We start from the raw sequence: 21,120 nt of genomic DNA, 5'->3' as shown, positions 1-21,120 counted from the left end.
ACAAGTATACTGTCCTCTCACCTAATATATATTAAAGGCCCATGTTTTTTCATAGATTGAATATGAAGCAAAATAGACTACTATATAAATAGACTGTCACTTATATTAACTTATATTTCAAGTGCAGATGAACCAAAAATTTCTTTTTACAATCGCACACTTGTCGTTTCTCCAAATGTACTTTTATCCGAGTAAAATATGGTACTTCGTTCTAGTGTATATTCTAAAACAGTATTAGTATGTCATCAGTGCAGTGCTGCTATTTCAACACATTTCTCCTTTCTGAAACTAGTTGATTGCTTTTGGTTGCCCTGGTCCCCAATCCAATCTCTGTGTTTGTACAGCTCTTATGCATGTTTGTATTTTAACTAACCAGCTGTCCTGCTGACACAAGTACATTGCAGCTTCTTGAATTGGATTATGCATGTTTGTTTAGCACCTCTTTCACAACAAGTAGGCTGTGGCCAAATAAAATTCTCAGCTCTAAGACATGGGCAGATTTCAAATGAATCTTGGTTTTGTTGTGTTAAAGATCTGTGGCTTTGACATGTTTAACAAGGGTCTTAAAGAACTTATTTTTGACCATTAAGTACAGTATCCTCGTCAACTATTTTGTATGTAACATTTTTGGAAAAACTTTATTTATCTGTAATAATAATATATTCAAATTTATCACCCTATAACCATGGTCAGTTGTTAGGCATATCTGAAGCTTCATCAACCATCTCACTTGACCTATCATGATCTCCTGTAGCTGCTTTCTTCACTTGCTTCACCTCCAATCTCATGCATAGTCCGCAAAATTGTCCAACCTGTATTTCCTTGGCCGACTTTTTTTTTGCGCTGTATTCATCAGTGGTCTAAATTCTCTGATTTTATCGCAGGAATATCATAACCGACAAAATGATACTGATATTCAATGATGCTGACAGTTCAGAATTGTGTGGAAATAAATCAGTTTTGAGCCAATCTTACGAATGATATTTGCAAGACTGATCTATATACATAATTATGAGTTTGTCCAAGGAGTTCACTAGTTCTGGTGACAAAATAACAAGAATGTGCGGTTGACATTGCAGAAAGTTTTTTCTTTATCTCGTTCTGCATCAGTGCAATTTCAGGTCAACAGGTGTTGGTATGTGCGCGGAATATCACAGTAAAACCCATTTCTTAAAGTCAATACATGTAGGGATTTGCAGGAGAGTTGTTCAAATTTACATATGTATTAAACTGCAAACTCACTATTTAATAGTGTTCCTCTAGAGGTTTCTTCACTTGTCACTTACGATTTATTCTTCTCTGTAAGTTCCTGTCATTCCCAAATTACGGCCTGAGTGATGATTTAATCAGCAGCACTTACCGTACTCTTTTAAGATATTTAAATGTTAAATTTTATGATTTGCTGATCTATGAGTATTCAAGAAAGCGACTGCGACTTCCTGTTTTTGAGAATCTCAGCAAAATATTTGTGATTTTCGCTGATTCCAAAAAATTTTGAAAATGTGGCTTTCACGGAATTAATTAAACTGGTTCACAGCACCTACTAAAAATCATCAACTTTTGAAGATGTACAGTGATACATTGTGTGAGATAAAGATCTCATGTCAATGGTGAGCTTTTCTACCCAATAGAAATTAGAATCACAGAAAACAGAGTAGACTAGGAATAAGTTTAATTTTGTAAAAAGTAGTGCGAGATATCATTAGTGTTTTCAAAAATACAAAACACACATATGCTTTGGAAATACATAAGAGTATGAGAAGAAAAAAATAGCCTGAGATTCAAAGTAAGCAGTTCTTACACAGACTTTGCATTTAGTATTTAGTATTTCTAGGAATATTTGTTTGTCTTTTACTAGTAATTTATAATTACCTATTTATTGAATTTAGATCTCCTTTGCAGACCATCTTATAGGGACAAAAAAAAAAATTCTTTTCAGTAAACAGGTGTTGGTTCATAATGACTCGCTCACAACTTTTTTTTCCAAGACTGTCACAATATTGTACAAATAACAAAAACAACCCCTTCTTTGTAAAAAACAAATAAACGGAAAAAGCTCAGCATACCATTTGCATACCTGTATGAAGTACAACTTTTATAAATAAATATGTAAACTGTATAACTATCAAATATCAATTTTTCCATCCATCCATCACTGTCACTGGAAACATTATCTAAATGGCAATTTGAACCTTTCAATGTGATTCTTATCCTGCATCCGTCAGTCCGGGTATGACTCACAACTTGACAACAAATCACCCATAAAACATTTTTTATGATACTTGTATGGAATAAAATAGCACCATTTAATTTATTGTGTAAAAAGGTGTCCTACAATAAAATTGTCATTTTCCGTAGTAAAGTGCTTTCACTTTTAATGCAACCTTTATTATGTTGATAAGTACTAAAGATAGCCTCTTCGTGGCTGGGTGAAAAGTGTTGGAAGTCTGATTGACTAATGTGTGAACTCCCCTATGTCTCTAAAGTAAAGAATAATTATACTGCAAAGAAACTCTAGTACTGAGATATTCTATATTGTATTGTATTATAAAAAGAAAGCTGAATATTTTCCAGTACAGTGCTAGAAATAATCTTTTGGAGTTGTGTGTAGTGGGATTGCTGTTCACAGTAACTCTTGGGAATGACTACACTTCTACATCTATTTTTTATTAAAAATCTGTGTTGTGAAATTACTTTTACAAGCGTTTCTTTTTAATGTACCAAAAATACTCTTGTACATATAATATATTATATAAGATGTATTTGTTGGCGTTCCTCTTGGGTCAGCACTTTCCACTCCAATCTTTTCAACGACATCGTCTATTTCAATTATTGATAAATTACGTCTGGTTTGTTTCACAGCCTGGTACTATACCCCAAGGTGTTGTCAACATGTACGATTGCTCTGATGTCTATAAAGCTGATGAAAAAACTGGGCACGAACTCTCCATGGGAATTGTTACCACGGATACCACCACATTCATTAAAGCTGAAATCCGAGAGGAACGAGACAGGTCAGAATTTCTTTTGTGTTATCAGTCACGTAATACTAGAGTTTAAATAAACAAATATGTACAAGAGAACTGGTGATGGTTGTAGAACCATAACTGCCTCAGCTCAAAGATTGTTATGTAATACAGGGGAATGTAAAGGAGAATGTATTGTAATGTTACCTCTGTGTAATTTACAATATATCTGCATTAACCTTCACTGTGAAGGACAATATGGGAGTTGACTTAAATGACTGGTAGAAGCAAGGCTGGTCAAATTTTGCAAAATAGTAGTTAGAATTTCCAGATAAGCAATCGACACATTGTGGGATATCAAAATATGGATGATAAACAGAAAGTGATATTTCCAGAGATGTAGTTGGAATTGAAGCAAAGGAGTGGCCTATTAATCCATGAAACATACTCGCACATATCCGTACATATCATCTTGTCTTATTGTGTGTGGGCAAAGCTGTCATGCACACAATCGGAAAAATATGTTATTACTGTAAATAATTATGAACAATAAAAACTGAAATTTAGAAAAACTATGAACAATTAAAAATGAAAATATGTGATTTGCTGTACAGTTTCCAGAAAATTATTACAAGTCCCAGAAGTGCATACATTTGTAGAGTCGTCAAAACGTACAGTTTGGTGATAGTTGGGAATGATACCAAGATTTAACAATTCCATGAGAACATCGCAATGTTCTTTTAACACATGAAACGGATGTGCATTGGTCGAACTTTGTATGGTTTCAATAGGCATACAAGTATATATTTTGACAATAAACCCCTCATTCACATTGTGCAAATACAAACAAGATATTAAACCTTCTTGATAGTAACAAGTAAGTGTTGCATAAACCCGAATGAAAAGTCCAGAGTCACAGTGAATACTTCTAGCGAGTCACACCTCTAAAAACTGCATTACTTTGCCAATGACATTGAACATTGCTCTTCCATAAATCAGCAGTTTCCATCTTCAAATAATCAAAATAACCTTGATACCCTGGTGAAGCATGTCTATTGTTTCACAACGACTGTCCCAAGGGATTTTTGTCTTCTCAATTTCTTAAGATAAAAGTCCCAAGGTTGTTTTGTTTACTAGAAGGACATGCCTTTTGGCAGCATTTTTTGTATAAATTTCTATTGCACAAACAAGTAGCAGATACTGTTACTGAAGCACATAATTTGCATGAATTTTTCTCCATGGCCATTCACGCAAACTGCAAACAAAGTCTTTTACCTCATCCATAGTTGTTGACACTTTGCAACCGCTTTGATGGATGTATTGTGATGTATTTTGACCCCTGGAGACCGACCTTGCATTCTGGCTACATTTACTGCTCTTTCATACCAGTTCAATTTCCTTTCATTATTACATTCAAATTTCATGATATTTAATATTTAAAACCAAACTTTATTTCACAGTCACTTTAGTTTTCACTTTTCTAAAATTATTTTACTGATCAAAAGACTTTTCACTCCCATCATGCAATCTCCCATAGTACTTCCGCAGACACAGTGGCGATCGCCAACATAACTACAAATAACCTCGCTCTCAGGAGCTGAGGAATAATTTGAGGTAGAAATGAAGTAGAAAGTACAGCGCCCTCTTTGGTGAAATGCGTAGTCCTTTTTATCATGTTGATTGAAAGATACTGTAAAGGGGGTAATTATTCACTGGGTTTTAATTCAGCTTATTTCGCTGACTGGAAAATGCGCTAAATTAAAACCCAGTGGATATGTAAAATTGAGCATAGAACACATTATCTAAATGACGAAACCGTGAATTTAAAACCCACTGAATATGCCTGAAATGGTGAATCAGTGAAATTTAAACTCAGTGAAAATTAGTCATTTTACAGTAACTAATTTTTAAATTCAAAATGGATGCCCAAGTCTTGGCTGTTTTTTTATAAATGTTCATAGCAATAGTAATTATTAATGTTTTGGTGCATATAATTGCAATATTTAGATTTAACGCCATTATTTTAATGCCTCATTTTGCATATTTTTAAGTAGTTTTCTATAATTTCTTTGTTTGGACCAAATTGACATACAGTAAAAAGTTTTTTTGTTTTGTTTTTCGAGTTCATAAATCACATAGAATAGAAATGGAAGTTACCTTTTTCGAGTGTGTAAATTAAAAGAATACATTTTGATCAATTTAATAAATAGTAATTCGATATTTCAAATAAAAACAAACAGAACATTTGCCGAGATTTAATTTGGAATCGACAGGTTTATAGAAAAGTCATATCACAGTGACCACAGATGTGAAAGACAGTATTCAAATCTGTCAAAAAATAAATTACTGAAGGGATACATTTAATAGTTAGTGTTAGAAAATTAACTGGGTGTGGAAATTAATAGTTATCGTGGTAATTTTGTGTTAATTTTATTTTGTGGGAGGTGAATTGACTTTGGCGCTAATGATAAATATATTAATTTTTTTTTTTTTAAACCCCTCAGGTGGTTTGCTGTACTAGCAGAATACCCTGCCATCAATAGGCTTGCTGCTAAGTCCAAGAAGAAACGAGAGACCCCAGCCCGCCATCAACAAACAACGGTAAATACCTCTCAAATAAATAAAAAAAACAAACAAAAAAAACAGCAATTAAAAAGAGGGGCGACTGAGCTTGTTACCATGGAAACAATGATGTTGTGATTTCTCAAACTGTCAAAAACTACGTTTTTAGTTACTCCCAAGTTTATTTTCTGACTTTCAAATAACTTTCTGTAAGTTTCTGGAAGTTTAGCTGTTATAATTCCGATTTAAATTACGTCATATCATAGCATGACCACTTCTCAAGGATTGTTTTTCTTTCATTGGCACACCCAGATGTTTATTTGAGTTTGTATGCCGGGAATGGAAATTGGATCATTTTTTTCCTGGGGCATGCCACTGGATGTACTCAAGGCTTGTTTCCCTGTTTACTTCCTGTATTAGGAAGATGTGATGAGCGAAATCATTAATATTGCATCCGTTGTGTTTTGTGACGTCTGTAACATGTACGTGGAATAAGTTTGTGTCATTTAAAAGTCAAACAGTATCACATGTATTACATCATGAATCTCTGTAGCCATAGAAAGACAAACTTACCAATAGTTTCTTTATTTACAGAGTAAATTATTTACCAGGTGACAGGGATAATGATATTACTGTTATCTTTCTTTACTTTTTATTATATCATATTTTTAGCTTCGCTGTCGACTTTGTCGAGCGGAGCTTATCATACGAGTGATTGTCTGTCGTCGTCGTCCGTGTCAATGTTTTACTTTTTCGACTTCTTCTTGAAAACTACAAGCCTGAATGCTTTGATACTTCGTGTATATGTACCTTGGGTAGACCTCTCTCAGATTTGTTCATTTCATGATGATATCTTCAATTCTCTAATTTTGGTGAATATTTTTGTCATTTTTGGTAAAAAGTGATATTTTCGACTTCTTGTTAAAAATCGCAAGTCCAATTGCTTTGATATTATATATATTGGTACTACATGTGGACCTCTCTCAGGTTTGTTCATTTCGTGATGATATCTTTAATTCTCTAATTTTGGTGAATATTTTTGTCATTTTTGGTAAAAAGTGATATTTTCAACTTCTTGTTAAAAACCGCATGTCCAATTGCTTTGATATTAAATATGTAGGTACTATATGTGGACCTCTCTCACATTTGTTCATTTTGTAATGCTATCTTCAATTCTCTAATTTTGGTGAATATTTTTGTCATTTTTGGTAAAAAATGATATTTTTGACTTCTTGTTAAAAACCGCAAGTCCAATTGCTTTGATATTACATATATAGGTACTACATGTGTATCTCTCTCAGATTTGTTCATTTTGTGATGATGTCTTCAATTCTCTAATTTTGGTGAATATTTTTGTAATTTTTGGTAAAAAGAGATATTTTTGACTTCTTGTTAAAAACCAATAGTTCAATTGCTTTGATATTACGTATATAGATACTACATGTAGACTTTTCTCAGATTTGTTCATTTCGTGATGATATCTTCGATTCTTTAATTTTGGTGAATATTTTTGTCATTTTTGGTAAAAAGTGATATTTTCGACTTCTTGTTAAAAACTGTAAGTCCGATTGCTTTGATATTACATATATATGTACTACATGTGGACCCCTCTCAGATTTGTTCATTTTGTGATGATATCTTCAATTCTCTAATTTTGGTGAATATTTTTGTCATTTTTGGTAAAAAGTGATATTTTCGATTTCTTGTTAAAAACCTTAAGTTCAATTGCTTTGATATTACATATATAGATACTACATGTAGACCTTTCTCAGATTTGTTCATTTCGTGATGATATCTTAAATTCTCTAATTTTGGTGAATATTTTTGTGATTTTTGGTAGAAAGTGATATTTTCGACTTCTTGTTAAAAACTGTAAGTCCGATTGCTTTGATACTATACATATTGTTCATTTTCTAATGATGTCTTCAGTTCTTTAATTGAAATGTGCCTTGCTAACAGCGGAGCTATCTCAGCCGATCGGCAGCTTGTCTCTATTAGTAGTGTGACACCAATAGAAGCGTATATGAACCAAAAATTGCATTTGTTGCTTACTATTAATATCATTTAAATATTTCTTGTTTTGACTTCAGAAACGCCTCTGTGATTCACGTCAGCACATTACTACTAATATAGCAAACATGATATAGAAATTGCTGGTGGTGACAGTACATACAATGTTTACTGTTTACATTTTTTTATTATTAACTGTACATGTATCATGATTACAAACCATCCCTAGTTGGCAGCTCTGACTAACAGTTTTGATGACTACAATTCAAAAACTGCAAATGTCTTAATTACAAGCCGCACTCATAGTTTAAATGATTATGTTTTGACTGTAAAATCCACTCAAACAAACCTGTGAGTTAAAATTTTAACACAAACTGTGGTTAGAAATAGGATTTTAGCAGTTGTATATTTTGTCACAGAATTAATATTCCAAGTTTGGAAGTAAAAGCTGTGTGACTATCTTCGTATCAAAATACTGTAAAATGACTAATTTTCACTGGGTTTAAATTTCACTGATTTACCATTTCAGGCATATTCAGTGGGTTTTAAATTCACGGTTTCGTCATTTAGATAATGTGTTCTATGCTAAATTTTACATATTCGCTGGGTTTTAATTTAGCGCATTTTTCCAATCAGCGAAATAAGCAAAATTAAAACCCAGTGAATAATTAATCCTTTTACAGTATCAAATAGAGCGTTTATGATGTAGCTTTCATCTAAAAATTGAAAACTTTTTAGATTCTCATCTTTTTCTGGTGTTCAATGATAAAATTTGAAACACAAACTCACAGTGTGACAATTACGCCAGTTGAGGATCTCTCATGCTGAAATTCAATTGTACCATTCTCTCTGTGCAAGAGATAATTTGATTTCCTCAATCACGCCGTACATGTACATCACTTTATTTTAGTTAATGCTTTATTTTCTCGCTGAAGAGACAATTTCGGCTTCCTGTGATGTAATCTCTTGCTGTGTGTAAAGATGAAAACGGGACAATAAAATGAAGATGAACAGCAACCACTTACATAAGATTTATGGATGCCGTCACCTATGGCATTATGCTATGTAGCAACTTGGCATTTTTTGTACTTCAGTATCTTTAGGTTTTGAGCCAATACAAAGCTACTTACACCTAACAGTCATTTAATAGTCAGATATTTTGTCGCACGAAAAATTTGTATCAAATAAATGACAGTGACTTTGTGATTTCCCTATAGTGTTTAGCCTTCTCTGACGGCCATTTTGAATTGAACATTAGTCCCAAAAAAACACAAAGTATTGAAGTTCATTCGTTAACAAATTGTTCAGCTGTACAGTTTTTTCTTCTGACTTCTAAATAGCCAGACAGAGAAATAATTTAGCAGAATTTAAAAAAAAATTTAAAAGTGTTGTCAGAGATATTCATTCTTAACAGTTAATATTATGGCATTAACGTATCTATTGTATTAGCGCATACACTTTATAAATATCAACTGTGTATCTAATTGGTCATGGAACCTCATATTTGAATAATGTAGTATATAACAAAATCTAACTGTTGATTTAAATCTAATCACATCTAATTAGTGTGCAAGTACAAATGTAGGCCTAAGAATATTGTTATACCCTGCCTGAGTTTGTTTCTATTCCAGAGTTTGTTTCGCCTGACCATAAAGTTGTTATGATTTTGCATCTTATACAGTGCCAGTTTGAAATTTACATCATTTTGTTTTTATTCTAGATACCTGAGAAAGTATCAAAACCAGAATTTCCAGTACTAAAGAGTGTTCCAAAAGAGCAGTCTGTCAGGGGAACGCCGCGTGATCGCAGGCCAATATCAGTTGACAGATATACTGGGTTTGTTGATGCATTACCACGGCAACAGAGGAGTATTTACGACAATGATAGGCAGCGCTCGAAAAGTGTTACTCGAACGAGTCGAATTGACAGTAAGAATGATTCAAGCAGGTTCATCTCTGTTGGTGGGAAGACGGGAGATCGAAGTAGAACACCATCTGACAGTTCTGTGTCTAGTGTCTCCTCATGTAACAGTGAAAGCCGAGGTGGAAGTGTATATGAGAGTCTTCGACAGAAAGCGGAACAGCCACGATTTCATGGACATAAAAAGCAATATGAATCATTAGCAAGTGTGCCAAAAGCTAAACTCACTGATTATCAGCCGCAGGAAACAACTAAACAGACTCGGAGACGTTCAGATACGTCAAGACCTGAATTCCAACGAGAACTCTCAGAGAGTCATGACCTTTTCCCAACACTGAAGGATCAATTTGAGCATCCGGAAAAACTGAAAACCGGATCTGTAGATAGCCGTCGAAATGTGAAAGAGCCATGTGCTAGGAGGTGGTATGGCGGTACTGAATATCCCCTTCCTGACGCTTACAACGAACGGTCTTCTTGGAATGACAGTAATAAAAAGCAGGATGAAAGGTTGAGAACTGACTATGTAAGAAGTGATCGGCAAACTGACCGAAATATTTCTCAGCGGCAGCCATCTTTGAGAGGAAGTTATGAAGACATTGCGCCGAGTAAACGCACAATTGAAAGACGACGACACCAACAGGAAAGGAGGGCACGACATACTTTGGACGTGAGCGCAATGTCGCCAACCAAGGAGTCAGCACTTCAATTTATTAGTGACAAACAATCAGAGGTGAGGTGTCGAATTTAATTTGATATGCTTAATTTTATTTGTTTAATGAAAGAATGAACATGATGGGAAATAATTTTAACAGAGTAGCCCTATCTGATCTTTATAAATACTTTATAAATACTTTATTACTGCTTGGAATTAATTTTCGCTACTTTTGCTGAAGGGATGATTCAGTGAAAATGAAATCCAGTTAATATACCTTTTTCCTATATTTTACATTCAACTCATTAAAGATCAATGAAAATAAATTCCATAAAAAACACCCAAAAGGTCTTTTCAGCAAAAAATAGTTCCCGCTATTAAAATAAAGTATTTTACAGTACTTGACTTAAAAGTAAAATGTAAAGACCACCTATCCAATATGACCAGTGACTACTCTGTTGAAACTGCTTTCATCGATTTAACCCCTTATAAAGATTGAGAAATGATGTCATGTTTTATGTGTTACACTCGTCTATCTATGCACTCAATTTCAATAAGTACACAATGTACAATTGCACTAATCAATTAAGACAAACAAACATATTTATTATCATCTCCAAATTGCTTCTTTAAACTGAAAAATTACGGTACTGCCGTATTGTTAGAAACAATTGAATTAAATCACCCTCAATATAAAGACCACCTCAGGTGGTCTGTATATAAAAGTACATTTTTTTCAGGTACCTTGGGTGGTTCGCTATACACATTCCACTACATTTTGTTGTGTCATTGTAGATTCATTTTGTTATTACTTGTCCACGGTTCATGTTGAAATGTCCTCTGCATAGTGACACATGACAAGAGTTTGATTGGTTTTTGTATTGTATCGGTATTGGTAATTAAAACGTTTGACATACAATTGACATTGTTAAGCTGTAACTGACTGTCGTTCAGTGAAAAAGCTTACAAAATAGCCCAATACGTTGTTATGTTGTCACATTGTGAAATCTAGCATGCGTAATGTGGCCCTGTTGATGTTCTCTCACTTAGTATTACAATATGTCCTTTATTTTACATGGATCCTTTCTATTGACCACCACCGCTTTTCCATAAAAGCATCTTGGATGAGAAAGGCACTCTCAAGTAATTTCCGATGGCACTCAGGTCGCAGTGTTTCTCTTCTGCCAGGAATTCTGATTGATAAAGTCTTTTTCGTAGAATGATAAAAAAAAAATATAGAAAGTGTTATTCAAGAATTCACTTTAAGTTGAACCCAAGTTGTTTTAATGGCTTCTGGGAAAATAAGAATTGACTGTAAAATGTTAAAGTATATGTCATGATCTTTTGTGCAGGTATGGTTGTGACATTCTGTATTCCCACTCTGTCTCAGGGTCTACTAGTATTTATGTCTCAGTAGTCTATTCAGCCATAAATATGTTTAACTGTGTACCCACTAAAGAAGAATGCAAGTAAATTAATTCAATATTTATTGGAGAGGGGTTGGTTGACAGGTTTTAACAGCAGTCAGTGGGAGATAACAAACTACAATTTAAATTTCTGTGTTTTTCCTTTTTATTACACACTTCTTTGACAAATTTCTTTGCCTACGCTAACAACTGTTACTACTTTGAACTTAGACACCAAATATACTGGTAGTTTAAATAAGACATTTTTTTAGAGCTCCAACAAATTATGAGTGAAAAGAGCGCCCTCTAGTGATGGGATATGCAAACCATGTATGTGCTCCATTTAATATTGCGCTAAAAGCTTTCAAAGATTCTAACTTCCAATTCAATCAGGATTCATTTCACTCTTGTCGTTAAGTCAAAATAATAAAAAAAGAAACACCAGTAGCAAAAAAAAAAATTGCTATCAATCCATTAGTCTGAACTGGTGATTAGTTTAGTACACAGATGATTGATTGCAACCAAACACTGTTCACTCATTATGCATTTACTATATGCATGTTTACCAGACGTATAATTTGATAAAATATGCAACATTGCAGCAATGTCTCTTACTCATTGCTTGGTTCATGGTGCAAATGTTTAAATAGCTAGGGGGTCTTTAGTTTGTAACGAAAAAGATTGCATGCTTTAACTCAACCATATCATACCGGGGCTAGATTAAATTCCAACGTTTCATTATTTCTCGGAAATGGGGAACAGCAGGGTGTGATGAAACATAGATCTGCGAAGTGATAAATTACATCAGTGAGATGACTTCATTAATATACTTTCTGTTGGGTCAATTAGCATTTCTTGTCGCATGTTGTATAAAGTCGATTTATCTCAAGTAATGAGGGAAAAATAGGTGTGATATAAATTTACGTTTGATTAATTTCTAATTGTTGAGGGAGTAAAAAATAAATGTTTAATTTTAAGTCCTCATCAATAATCATTGTTGGAGAAAGGTGATATGCCACTAACCCAGAATAAATGAAGGTTCATTAAACAATTGCAAAATGTTGTTGCAAAACTACCATGGAAATGAAATGTTGTTGCTGACTCTGGCAGCAATCTTGAATTAAATTGTCACAACCGAGAGTATAGTAGTTTAACTAACCCTGAATAAATGAAGGTTTATTAGACAATTGCAAAATTTTGTTGCAAGACTACCATGGAAACGAAATGTTGTTGCTGACTCTGGCAGCCATCTTGAATTAAATTGCCACAACTTAGAGTATAGTAGTTTGCTGTGTACCCAAATTTTTCATTTAGATATTTGAAAAATTAATATATCGTGAAGATTAAGCATACGGTACTTAATTTCTAAGTCTGGTGTTAAAATGCTTCGGTTGTATCTGCATAAAAAGCTGTTATCTCTGATATTGTTGATTACCTGTATTGTTGTCCTACAGAGGGCAGTATTTACTGAGACATAATTATGGTGTGCACATTAATATCTTGAATTGTATTTTCTATATGACTACAGAGAATGTATTTTAATCAACCTGCATGGCAGTCTTATTTATTGAGGTGTAAGATTTTAACAGTTTACTGTCTCCAAACTTTTTTTCACTTTTGTTGATATTAAACAGTTAATGTTTCAAATTTTTTATTTTATTTTTATTATTCTTACAATTACCACTATTAAAATTACAATTTTAATAGTGCACTACACTATGTCTCAGAGCATTTTACATAGTTGAAATGACAGTAAAAATAGGATTAAAAACAGAGTTAAATAAGATTGTTTTAAAAAGAATGTTTTTAAGTGACTCCTGAAAGGTGACTGTTGATGAGCACGAGCTTACACTGACAGAGAAAGTCGATTCATAAAATCAAAGCAGTCGGGAATGCCTGTCAGCCATATGCTTTCCTAGTAGTGATAGTATCTTAATGCTGTAATAGCCTGCTCGCTGATGACCTTGGAGTACGTGATCATTCATACGTTGTCACAGTGGATTAAAGATTATTCAGAGATTTGTCCTGGATAATTTTAAAAAAGTGATTAGACATATTTTTTACCTAATGTATTACTCAACACGGAGCTAGTGGAGATATGAGTATCGGTATGATATGATCAGATTTACTGAGCGATGATGAGACAAGCTGCGGCGTTCCTTACTGATTGAATTTTCTTTAGTTGATGCTGGGGCTAATCTGCACTGGCTCGGAAGGTTGTAAATGATTAGCTAGTTTGAATTTGCATAACAATACTGACAATGAACGTGCATTCAACGCCACAAGTTTTTTTGTTTTTTTAGCCAATCAGAATTGATGCTGTGGTATGCCGTATAGGAAAAAACGGTAGTCGAGTCAGGGTGTTGCGAAAATGTGTACAAGTTTCTCAGTACGTCTGTGAAGTAAAAGACTCTGGATTTCCCTAATTCTGTACATAGCGAAAAATGTAGCTTTACACATGGACATTATTGGAGATTTTTTTCATCGCATTCAAAGAAAATTCTTTTTTCCTGAAGCTACTGGAACAATGTTCAGCCTAATCTTAAGGATTTTAGCTCCTTCGGGTTTTTCTTGAGCAAGACATAAATTTAATAACTGGGTCTAATAGTGGTGATTTGATAGTTTCCGATTTGAATTGAATTTCACTGATTTGTGGAAATTATATCAAGGAGAATTAAAGGGCAGTGGTGGTCATGCAGTGAATGTTCAAAATTTTGTGTAAAACAACCATGGATTGTACATGCATTGGGTTCTTTTTATGGAGCAATATTGAAATCATTTATCGTTGACTTTACAGTGTTCCTTGGTTTATTTGTTGCTGTGGAAGTACCATCTATAATGAGATCTGTAAGTGTGTATGAACCAACCTAAGGGATGTAGACATAATGTATATGTATGCAAGTCTGTGGAGTATGCAATGAAACGTTGTTGGTTCTCAGTTTATACATTTGACTAAAACACTTTGGTTCCATTGCACTGAAACCAAAACACACCCAGCCTGTGTATTAATAGATAGGGTTTATGTTTTAAAAGAGGCAGACAGCTGAAAGAAGACTTTGCAGTCTTGTTTTCATTTTTCACGCTGACACATTCAGCATTGAATGAGGTTGTTGTCGGTTAGAACCATTTTTGGGTTGTTGTCGGTTCAAACCATTTCAGGGTTGTTGTCTGTTCAAAACGACTTAGGGTCATTGTCAGTTAGAACCACTTTAGGGTTGTTGTTGGTTAAAACCATTGTAGACGGCTGCGGGTTATTAACATTTAAGTGTTGATTTATGCAAGTTAAAATTGCTCCGCTGTTAGCTTTGTCAAGCAGAGCTTATCATATAAGTGATCGTACACCGCTGTTGTCGTACGCATCAACTTTTTACTTATTCATCTTCTGATTGCTTTGATACTTAGTGTATATGTACCTTGGGCAGACCTCACTTAGATTTTCTCTAATTTTTGTGAATATTTTTGTCATTTTTGATGAAAAGGGTATTTTTGACTTCTTGTTAAAAAACGCAAGTCTGATTGCCTTGATATTATAACATATAGATACTTCAAGTGGACCTCTCTCAGATTTGTTGATTTTGTGAGGATATCTTCAATTTTTTCATTGAAATGTGCATTGTTACATGTAACAGCAGAGCTATCTCAACTGAGAGGCTGCTTGTATCTAGTCTATGATAACCTTACCCATTGTGCATTAAAACTGTCTGATACAATGATATTATCAATACCCTGAGCCAATTGTTACTTTTGATTGCTGTGTCTCCCCTGGTGCTATGTTTAAAGATGCTTGCCAAGCTGTTACCGTTGTTGTAATTTATCAGTGTGGTTTGTTTCTATATTTTCGACAATTTTATCCAGAAGTTACACCAGTTACACCTGGTAGTTGTTTGGAGAATCTGATGAAAATATGAATGAAAGTGATTTTTCAAAAATTGGCATAAAAACACAGCAAGCAGCAGGCTGAACTCAACTATTAGACATTCCACCACAATGATGGTATGTAATCGCCTTCTCCACACGATGTCTGCGGAATGACAAAAGCCATAATTCTCTTAATCGTTCATAAAACTACAATTTACGTCTCTTCCTGTGGATTCTAAGATTGTGTGCAGTGTGTTACCTTTTCAGGATTACTTCCTTGAATAATTCAATGTTAATTAATTATTGACTTTGTTAACTCATCAGGGTCTGCCAGTGTGACAACACCTATTAACCTCAAGCCTATTTCTTTGTGTTGAGATCAAAGAAAACTGATTAATTCTTAACTCTTCGGCCTTGCACCTTGATTCTTTATACACATGGTGTTTAATATCTGCTGTCTTCTGATGTGGACTTTGTTTTTTACCACTGCTATAATTGTGTCACATTCTCCATATTTAGAAATTTTCATGTCAAAAATAAACTTATATCACGTTTTAACAAAACCAGCTTTTTCCATATTTTTACAAAAATATTAATAAAGCAGACCTGTAAGTAAATTATGATCCAAAATCAATGATTATTAAATAATAATATAAAATAAAAAATGCTGCACCAAAATTAGTTTAGCATGGGTTAATAGTGTTAAAAATATCTAGTTGCTTTTCGATGATCATAATGCAGAATAGATTTTGGCACAATACCTCTAAAAGAATTCCTGTAGGCAACCGTTTTAATGTTTAGTCTGATATTACTAAATGAAAATACGGGTTACCTATAGCACAGTTTTTCATGAAATCGATCTCGGTTTTTGTGATGTCATAAGCAGAAGAATGGACCATGTGGTACTGTTTGAAGCGTGGTCAAAGATTGCCACCTTCGAATTAGGAAACTGGATTGTAATTGTAACATACTTCAGTAACTTTCATACCATTTGACGTTTTATTGGCCTAAAAAACAATCTTGAAATCTGACCTACATTACGCTTCCCATAAAAAACCTTGTCTAATTTACCAAAGCCATTAATTAGGGTAACAAAAAGCAAACATTGATTAGAAATCTTGTTTCACATCTAAATAGGAAGCTGAGCTGCAAACAATAATAAAACGAGATTGTGTTCTTTAACATACAAAAATTAGAAAATATGATTATGCTAAAATATGTCGCTGTTTACATTTCCAATTTTTCGGATAGTTTCCATAGTAACCTCGTAATAGTTCTAAATGTACGTGCATGTCAACACTTTTTTACCTCTCAGATTATAGGGTAGCACTCATAGTATTACAATAGTACGTGTCAAGTCATACATCTAGCGTTTGTAGGAGGACAGGATCATACCAAGATCGATTTAAACAGGCTGGCAAGTTAATCTTGCACGGTATGCGGGTAATCGTCCGTTGTACAATAGATCAAGTGAGACTGAATGTCAGTTCATAGTCACATGTCACGTGTTCCATTCTGGGTATTCTACACCGCTCAATAGAACATCCACATTGTGTAAACACAGAAACAATGCTTATATGTCAGCAGTATTAATTTGCTAACATAGCTACCTGGTGGGGCTTTGAAACCGCTGTCATCGATGGTTTAAATTCTTCTCAACAGTGCAGTAACACTGCTGCCTCAGTGGTAGTCGTATCTAAGCAGAGCAAACAGTTTCAGCTTTATTAGCAACTGAATGGCTGTCACTCATAATGTGAATGCTGGGATTGCAGACAGGGTGTTTTACTGATCAGTTCTTACTTTACTATGTATGAGTTTCCAGAGACAATGAATTCTCAGTGTATCGCAGGATTGATCATTTCAACTTCAACTATCGTTCTAATTAATTCAACATTCAGGATGTGGACTTCAACACGACATCGTATACACGATAAAAACCACTCATCAAGCGGCTGTGTATTGGAATTTGTAATATACATGTATGTCTGAGGAGCGGAATTGACAGTCGTCTCTCAGTACTGCGTTATACATGTACATTGTTGTTCTGCATGGAAACTTGTGTATGTTTCTGGTTTGCCGGTGGAGCAGTGATTGTATTTGTTATGAATGCAATGTACACAGCCCAATTAATGACGTGCATGGTTTGGTATCGTAGGCCACTATTTACAGTGGGGTACTCGAACAAATATTAGCCATACATATTGTTTCTGTGGTGATGTCAGAGTAGCATGTTGTCAGCATTATATTGATCCAAAGACATTCAAACAAAACTAACTTACTTTGAAGAGATTTTGAGTGTGACCCCAAACGATGACGTGTAATGATTAGCCTAGATCCCAAACAGGCTACAAAGAACAATTCGCAGTCATTGTTGCTGAGGCAGTTTTTATCTCTCTGTCACATCTGTTCTTATGACAGTATTTTTACTAATAACCAGAGTGTGTATTTTGGACACTATAAAAGCTCATTTCACAGCTTGCAAAAAACTGATGCCAGAGCAATTTAGTGTTGTGTCTGTGCAGGGTGTGCCATCGTCAGTGATCAACACTGTTTAGAAGGATACCATCGCAGTATTCCAACCGTGACATATACATGTACTACTACCTACCCGAGTTCTCATTAATTCACCTTAAGTGGTCATTACCGAAGCAGAGTTAATCATTTTGCATTTCAAAGTATATATCATCGATATGATGGCATTTAGTACGCCATCCGCCAAGGGTCATAAATGAAACTGACAGGAAATTGCGCTGTGATTCTGTGCACGTAACTGCTAAAAGTCTGACCATGTACATGTTCCACGTCTTTGTGCAGGAGCTTCCTGAACCAAGGAAAAGAGCAAATTCTGATCCCAATGTATCCGATGATATCACCAATCTTACACGCAAATATGAATTTCCTGGACTTGGGGTAAGTGAACTGATTTTTTCAATTTTTTTATCCTAATTTTTATTATTATTTTCATAATTATGGAAAATATTACAAAACAATGTTCAAAATTTATCTCATGTTCCCATTAAAAAATAAATTAATGAAAAATTATAAATTAATTGTGGATTGATTGACCTTGGAAGTGACCTTGGGTTCAATTTATTTTATTGTATTGCAAAAAAGTTGAATAAAAATGCTTACCAAACATGGTACTTGTATAGGTTGTCTACACCAGGGTTATTTGAACTTGTTATTTGGTGAAGTCAGTTCAGTTTTCAATTTGTGAGAGTTTATACTGCAACATGTTTATTTTGTTTTTGTAACACATTATGATTAAACCACCGTGGGGACTTTATTTCAGATGCATGCTGGTAACGACATTATGGTAATTATATTTGTGCCGCTGATTTGTGATAATTCACATGTTTGTGTGATTTACTCGTGTTTATTGGGAAAACTAATTCCTTGCAAACTTAATTTAAGGCATTACTGTTCGAAAAGCCATTGCATGATGAGTGGGCACTAAAAACAGGTAATTGTGTCAGCACCATAAATGGCCTACAAAATATAACACTGTTTTTTTTTTTTTTGATGGGTTTATGTGTGTTTACTCTCTCTATGTAAATTATTATTGTCACATGGGGTGTGTTTATGCATGAATAACAGATTGCACAAAAGTATGCTCAATTGTTTGGCTGACATTATTTTTTGAGTTTATCTCTTTCTCTCTCCTTGTGTCAGGAGTTGCCATCGTGATATTTTCCTACAAATATATTTTCTATATATGTTTTCTGTTATTGTTTCATTCTGAAACTATTGTTGTCAAAACAAACAAAATCCTGATTCAAACATGTTGGGAGTGAATTGACATATAAGGTTGCCCTGTTTGGTTATGCAATTAAACACTTTACTGTCTTAGCCAATCAATCAAAGCACAACTTGCTTGTTTATTGTGTGATTTAGCAGGACTAACAAGGCTGTCCCTGATTGGCTACTTAACTCCAACTCCTAATTGACTCACCAATCAGGGAACATCTACCTTTCATATTTACTGAGTGTATTTGTTGACTGATCAATTCAACTGAATCTTTAACTTAGATAATTCAGCTTGATTTTTGACACTGATTCAAGAGAAAATAACCAAAAAGGGGACAAGTTGAAAGTGTAAATTATTTGGGTATTGAGACTGTTATGTGAAATATTTGATGGTCCAAGTTGGGGGAAATGTGTAATAAACAAATTTAAATGTTTTTATTTTTAGTGTGTCCGAAGGTTGGTAATCATTTTGGGTTCTATGAATTTTACTTGTTAACGCTTTTAAGTAATTTCCCATAGATTCACAAAGATTCACTTCCATCCAAAATTATTATGCTTCAGAATAATGATGAATCTGGAAAAATCATTTATGCATACATAGACCATCAAATATTTTGCATAAATAGTCCGGGGACCTCGTTGTAGCTCTATGAATAACCTCAGAGTACAACTTCAATTAAAATTTAATTTTATAATGAGTTGGATTATGCAAATTAACTGCTTAAATATTAAGTGTTTTATCTGCATGAGATCATTATTTTGTTTTTAATGACCTCCATTATTGTAAATTACATTATTAAAGTGTGACAAATGTAATAATAGTGTAAATCTAATTGATAATGAGTCAATGTGAGATGGAGATGGAGACTATGACGTGTACTTCCTTCTTGTCACTTTCAGGAAATCATTCATCTTAAAAAAGGGTGGTTAATTAAGCAAGAAAATGACCCCAAGGTGAGTTGTAGACCATTTGTATTAATCCTGCATGAATCTCCTTGCGTTTAGCAATATAGGCAATTGTTAGTCTAATTTATGTACTTTCTGAGGTCTCCAAGACCTATACAGGTAGTGCCTAGGCAATCAATCTTTTGGATAGGTAATTTGCATAATTTTTACATGATGTATTTAAACTTCTCAATTAACCATTTCTCGGACTTGAAAAAAAAAATATGTTTGAATTAACTTGCTACTAATAAACTTAACCAGTCACTTTAACCAGAGAGGTCTTGAGGACCTCAGAAAGTGCATGGATTCTAGGCATTTATTGTAGATGTCTTGGACCTCAGAAATCACATAGATCCTGGGCATTTATTGTAGATGCCTCAGACATCAGAAAGTGCATGGATTCTAGGCATTTATCGTAGATGTCTTGGACATCAGAAAGTGCATGGATTCTAGGCATTTATTGTAGATGTCTTGGACCTCAGAAAGTGTATGGATTCTAGGCATTTATTGTAGATGTCTCACAAAGACCTCAGATAGTGCATAAATTCTAGGCAATTATAGGAGATGTCTCAGACCTTGTAAAATGCATGGATTCTAGGCATTTATCATAGATGTCTTGGACCTCAGAAAGTACATGGATTCTAGGCATTTATTGTAGATGTCTCACAAAGACCTCAGATAGTGCATATATTCTAGGCAATCATTGGAGATGTCTCAGATCTTGTAAAATGCATGGATTCTAGGCATATATTGTACATGTCTCAGACTTCAGAAAGTGCGCAGATCCTAGGAATTTATTGTAGAGGTGTCGTAGACCTCAGAAAATACAGATTCTTGGCTAGCAAATATGAAATCATGTGGAATTTCATAATACAATTTTATTCGTAGGAGCAGAATAGTTCACAGAATAGTTGTATTAACAACGTTCGTCTTAGTTTTAAGGTTGGACACTTTTGACCAAAGTTATTCCCAGTGACTTTTTGAAAAAAAGAACTTGAATTACAGACCTTAATTATCTTGATAAATTTTAATTAACTTTCATTCATTTTTTAAC

At 34.1% G+C, this 21,120-nt stretch overlaps 1 protein-coding gene across 1 annotated transcript in view; it reads left to right on the top strand.

Annotated features, from left to right (window-relative positions):
* Nucleotides 1-21,120, top strand: part of LOC100372617 (uncharacterized) — a 94,682-nt gene that overhangs the window by 49,185 nt on the left and 24,377 nt on the right. Inside the window, exons 4-9 of the mRNA XM_078009123.2 lie at nt 2,863-3,014; nt 5,471-5,567; nt 9,259-10,188; nt 18,189-18,284; nt 18,667-18,690; nt 20,022-20,075. Coding sequence (XP_077865249.2) covers nt 2,863-3,014; nt 5,471-5,567; nt 9,259-10,188; nt 18,189-18,284; nt 18,667-18,690; nt 20,022-20,075 — 1,353 coding nt within the window. The remainder of the gene's footprint in view (nt 1-2,862; nt 3,015-5,470; nt 5,568-9,258; nt 10,189-18,188; nt 18,285-18,666; nt 18,691-20,021; nt 20,076-21,120) is intronic.

This window comes from Saccoglossus kowalevskii, chromosome 8, assembly GCF_978046115.1.
Source record: "Saccoglossus kowalevskii chromosome 8, keSacKowa6.1, whole genome shotgun sequence".
NCBI classification, from domain to species: Eukaryota; Metazoa; Hemichordata; class Enteropneusta; family Harrimaniidae; genus Saccoglossus; species Saccoglossus kowalevskii.
The sequence above is the reverse complement of the archived record's forward strand: the minus strand, read 5'-3'. Positions and strand labels throughout refer to the sequence as shown.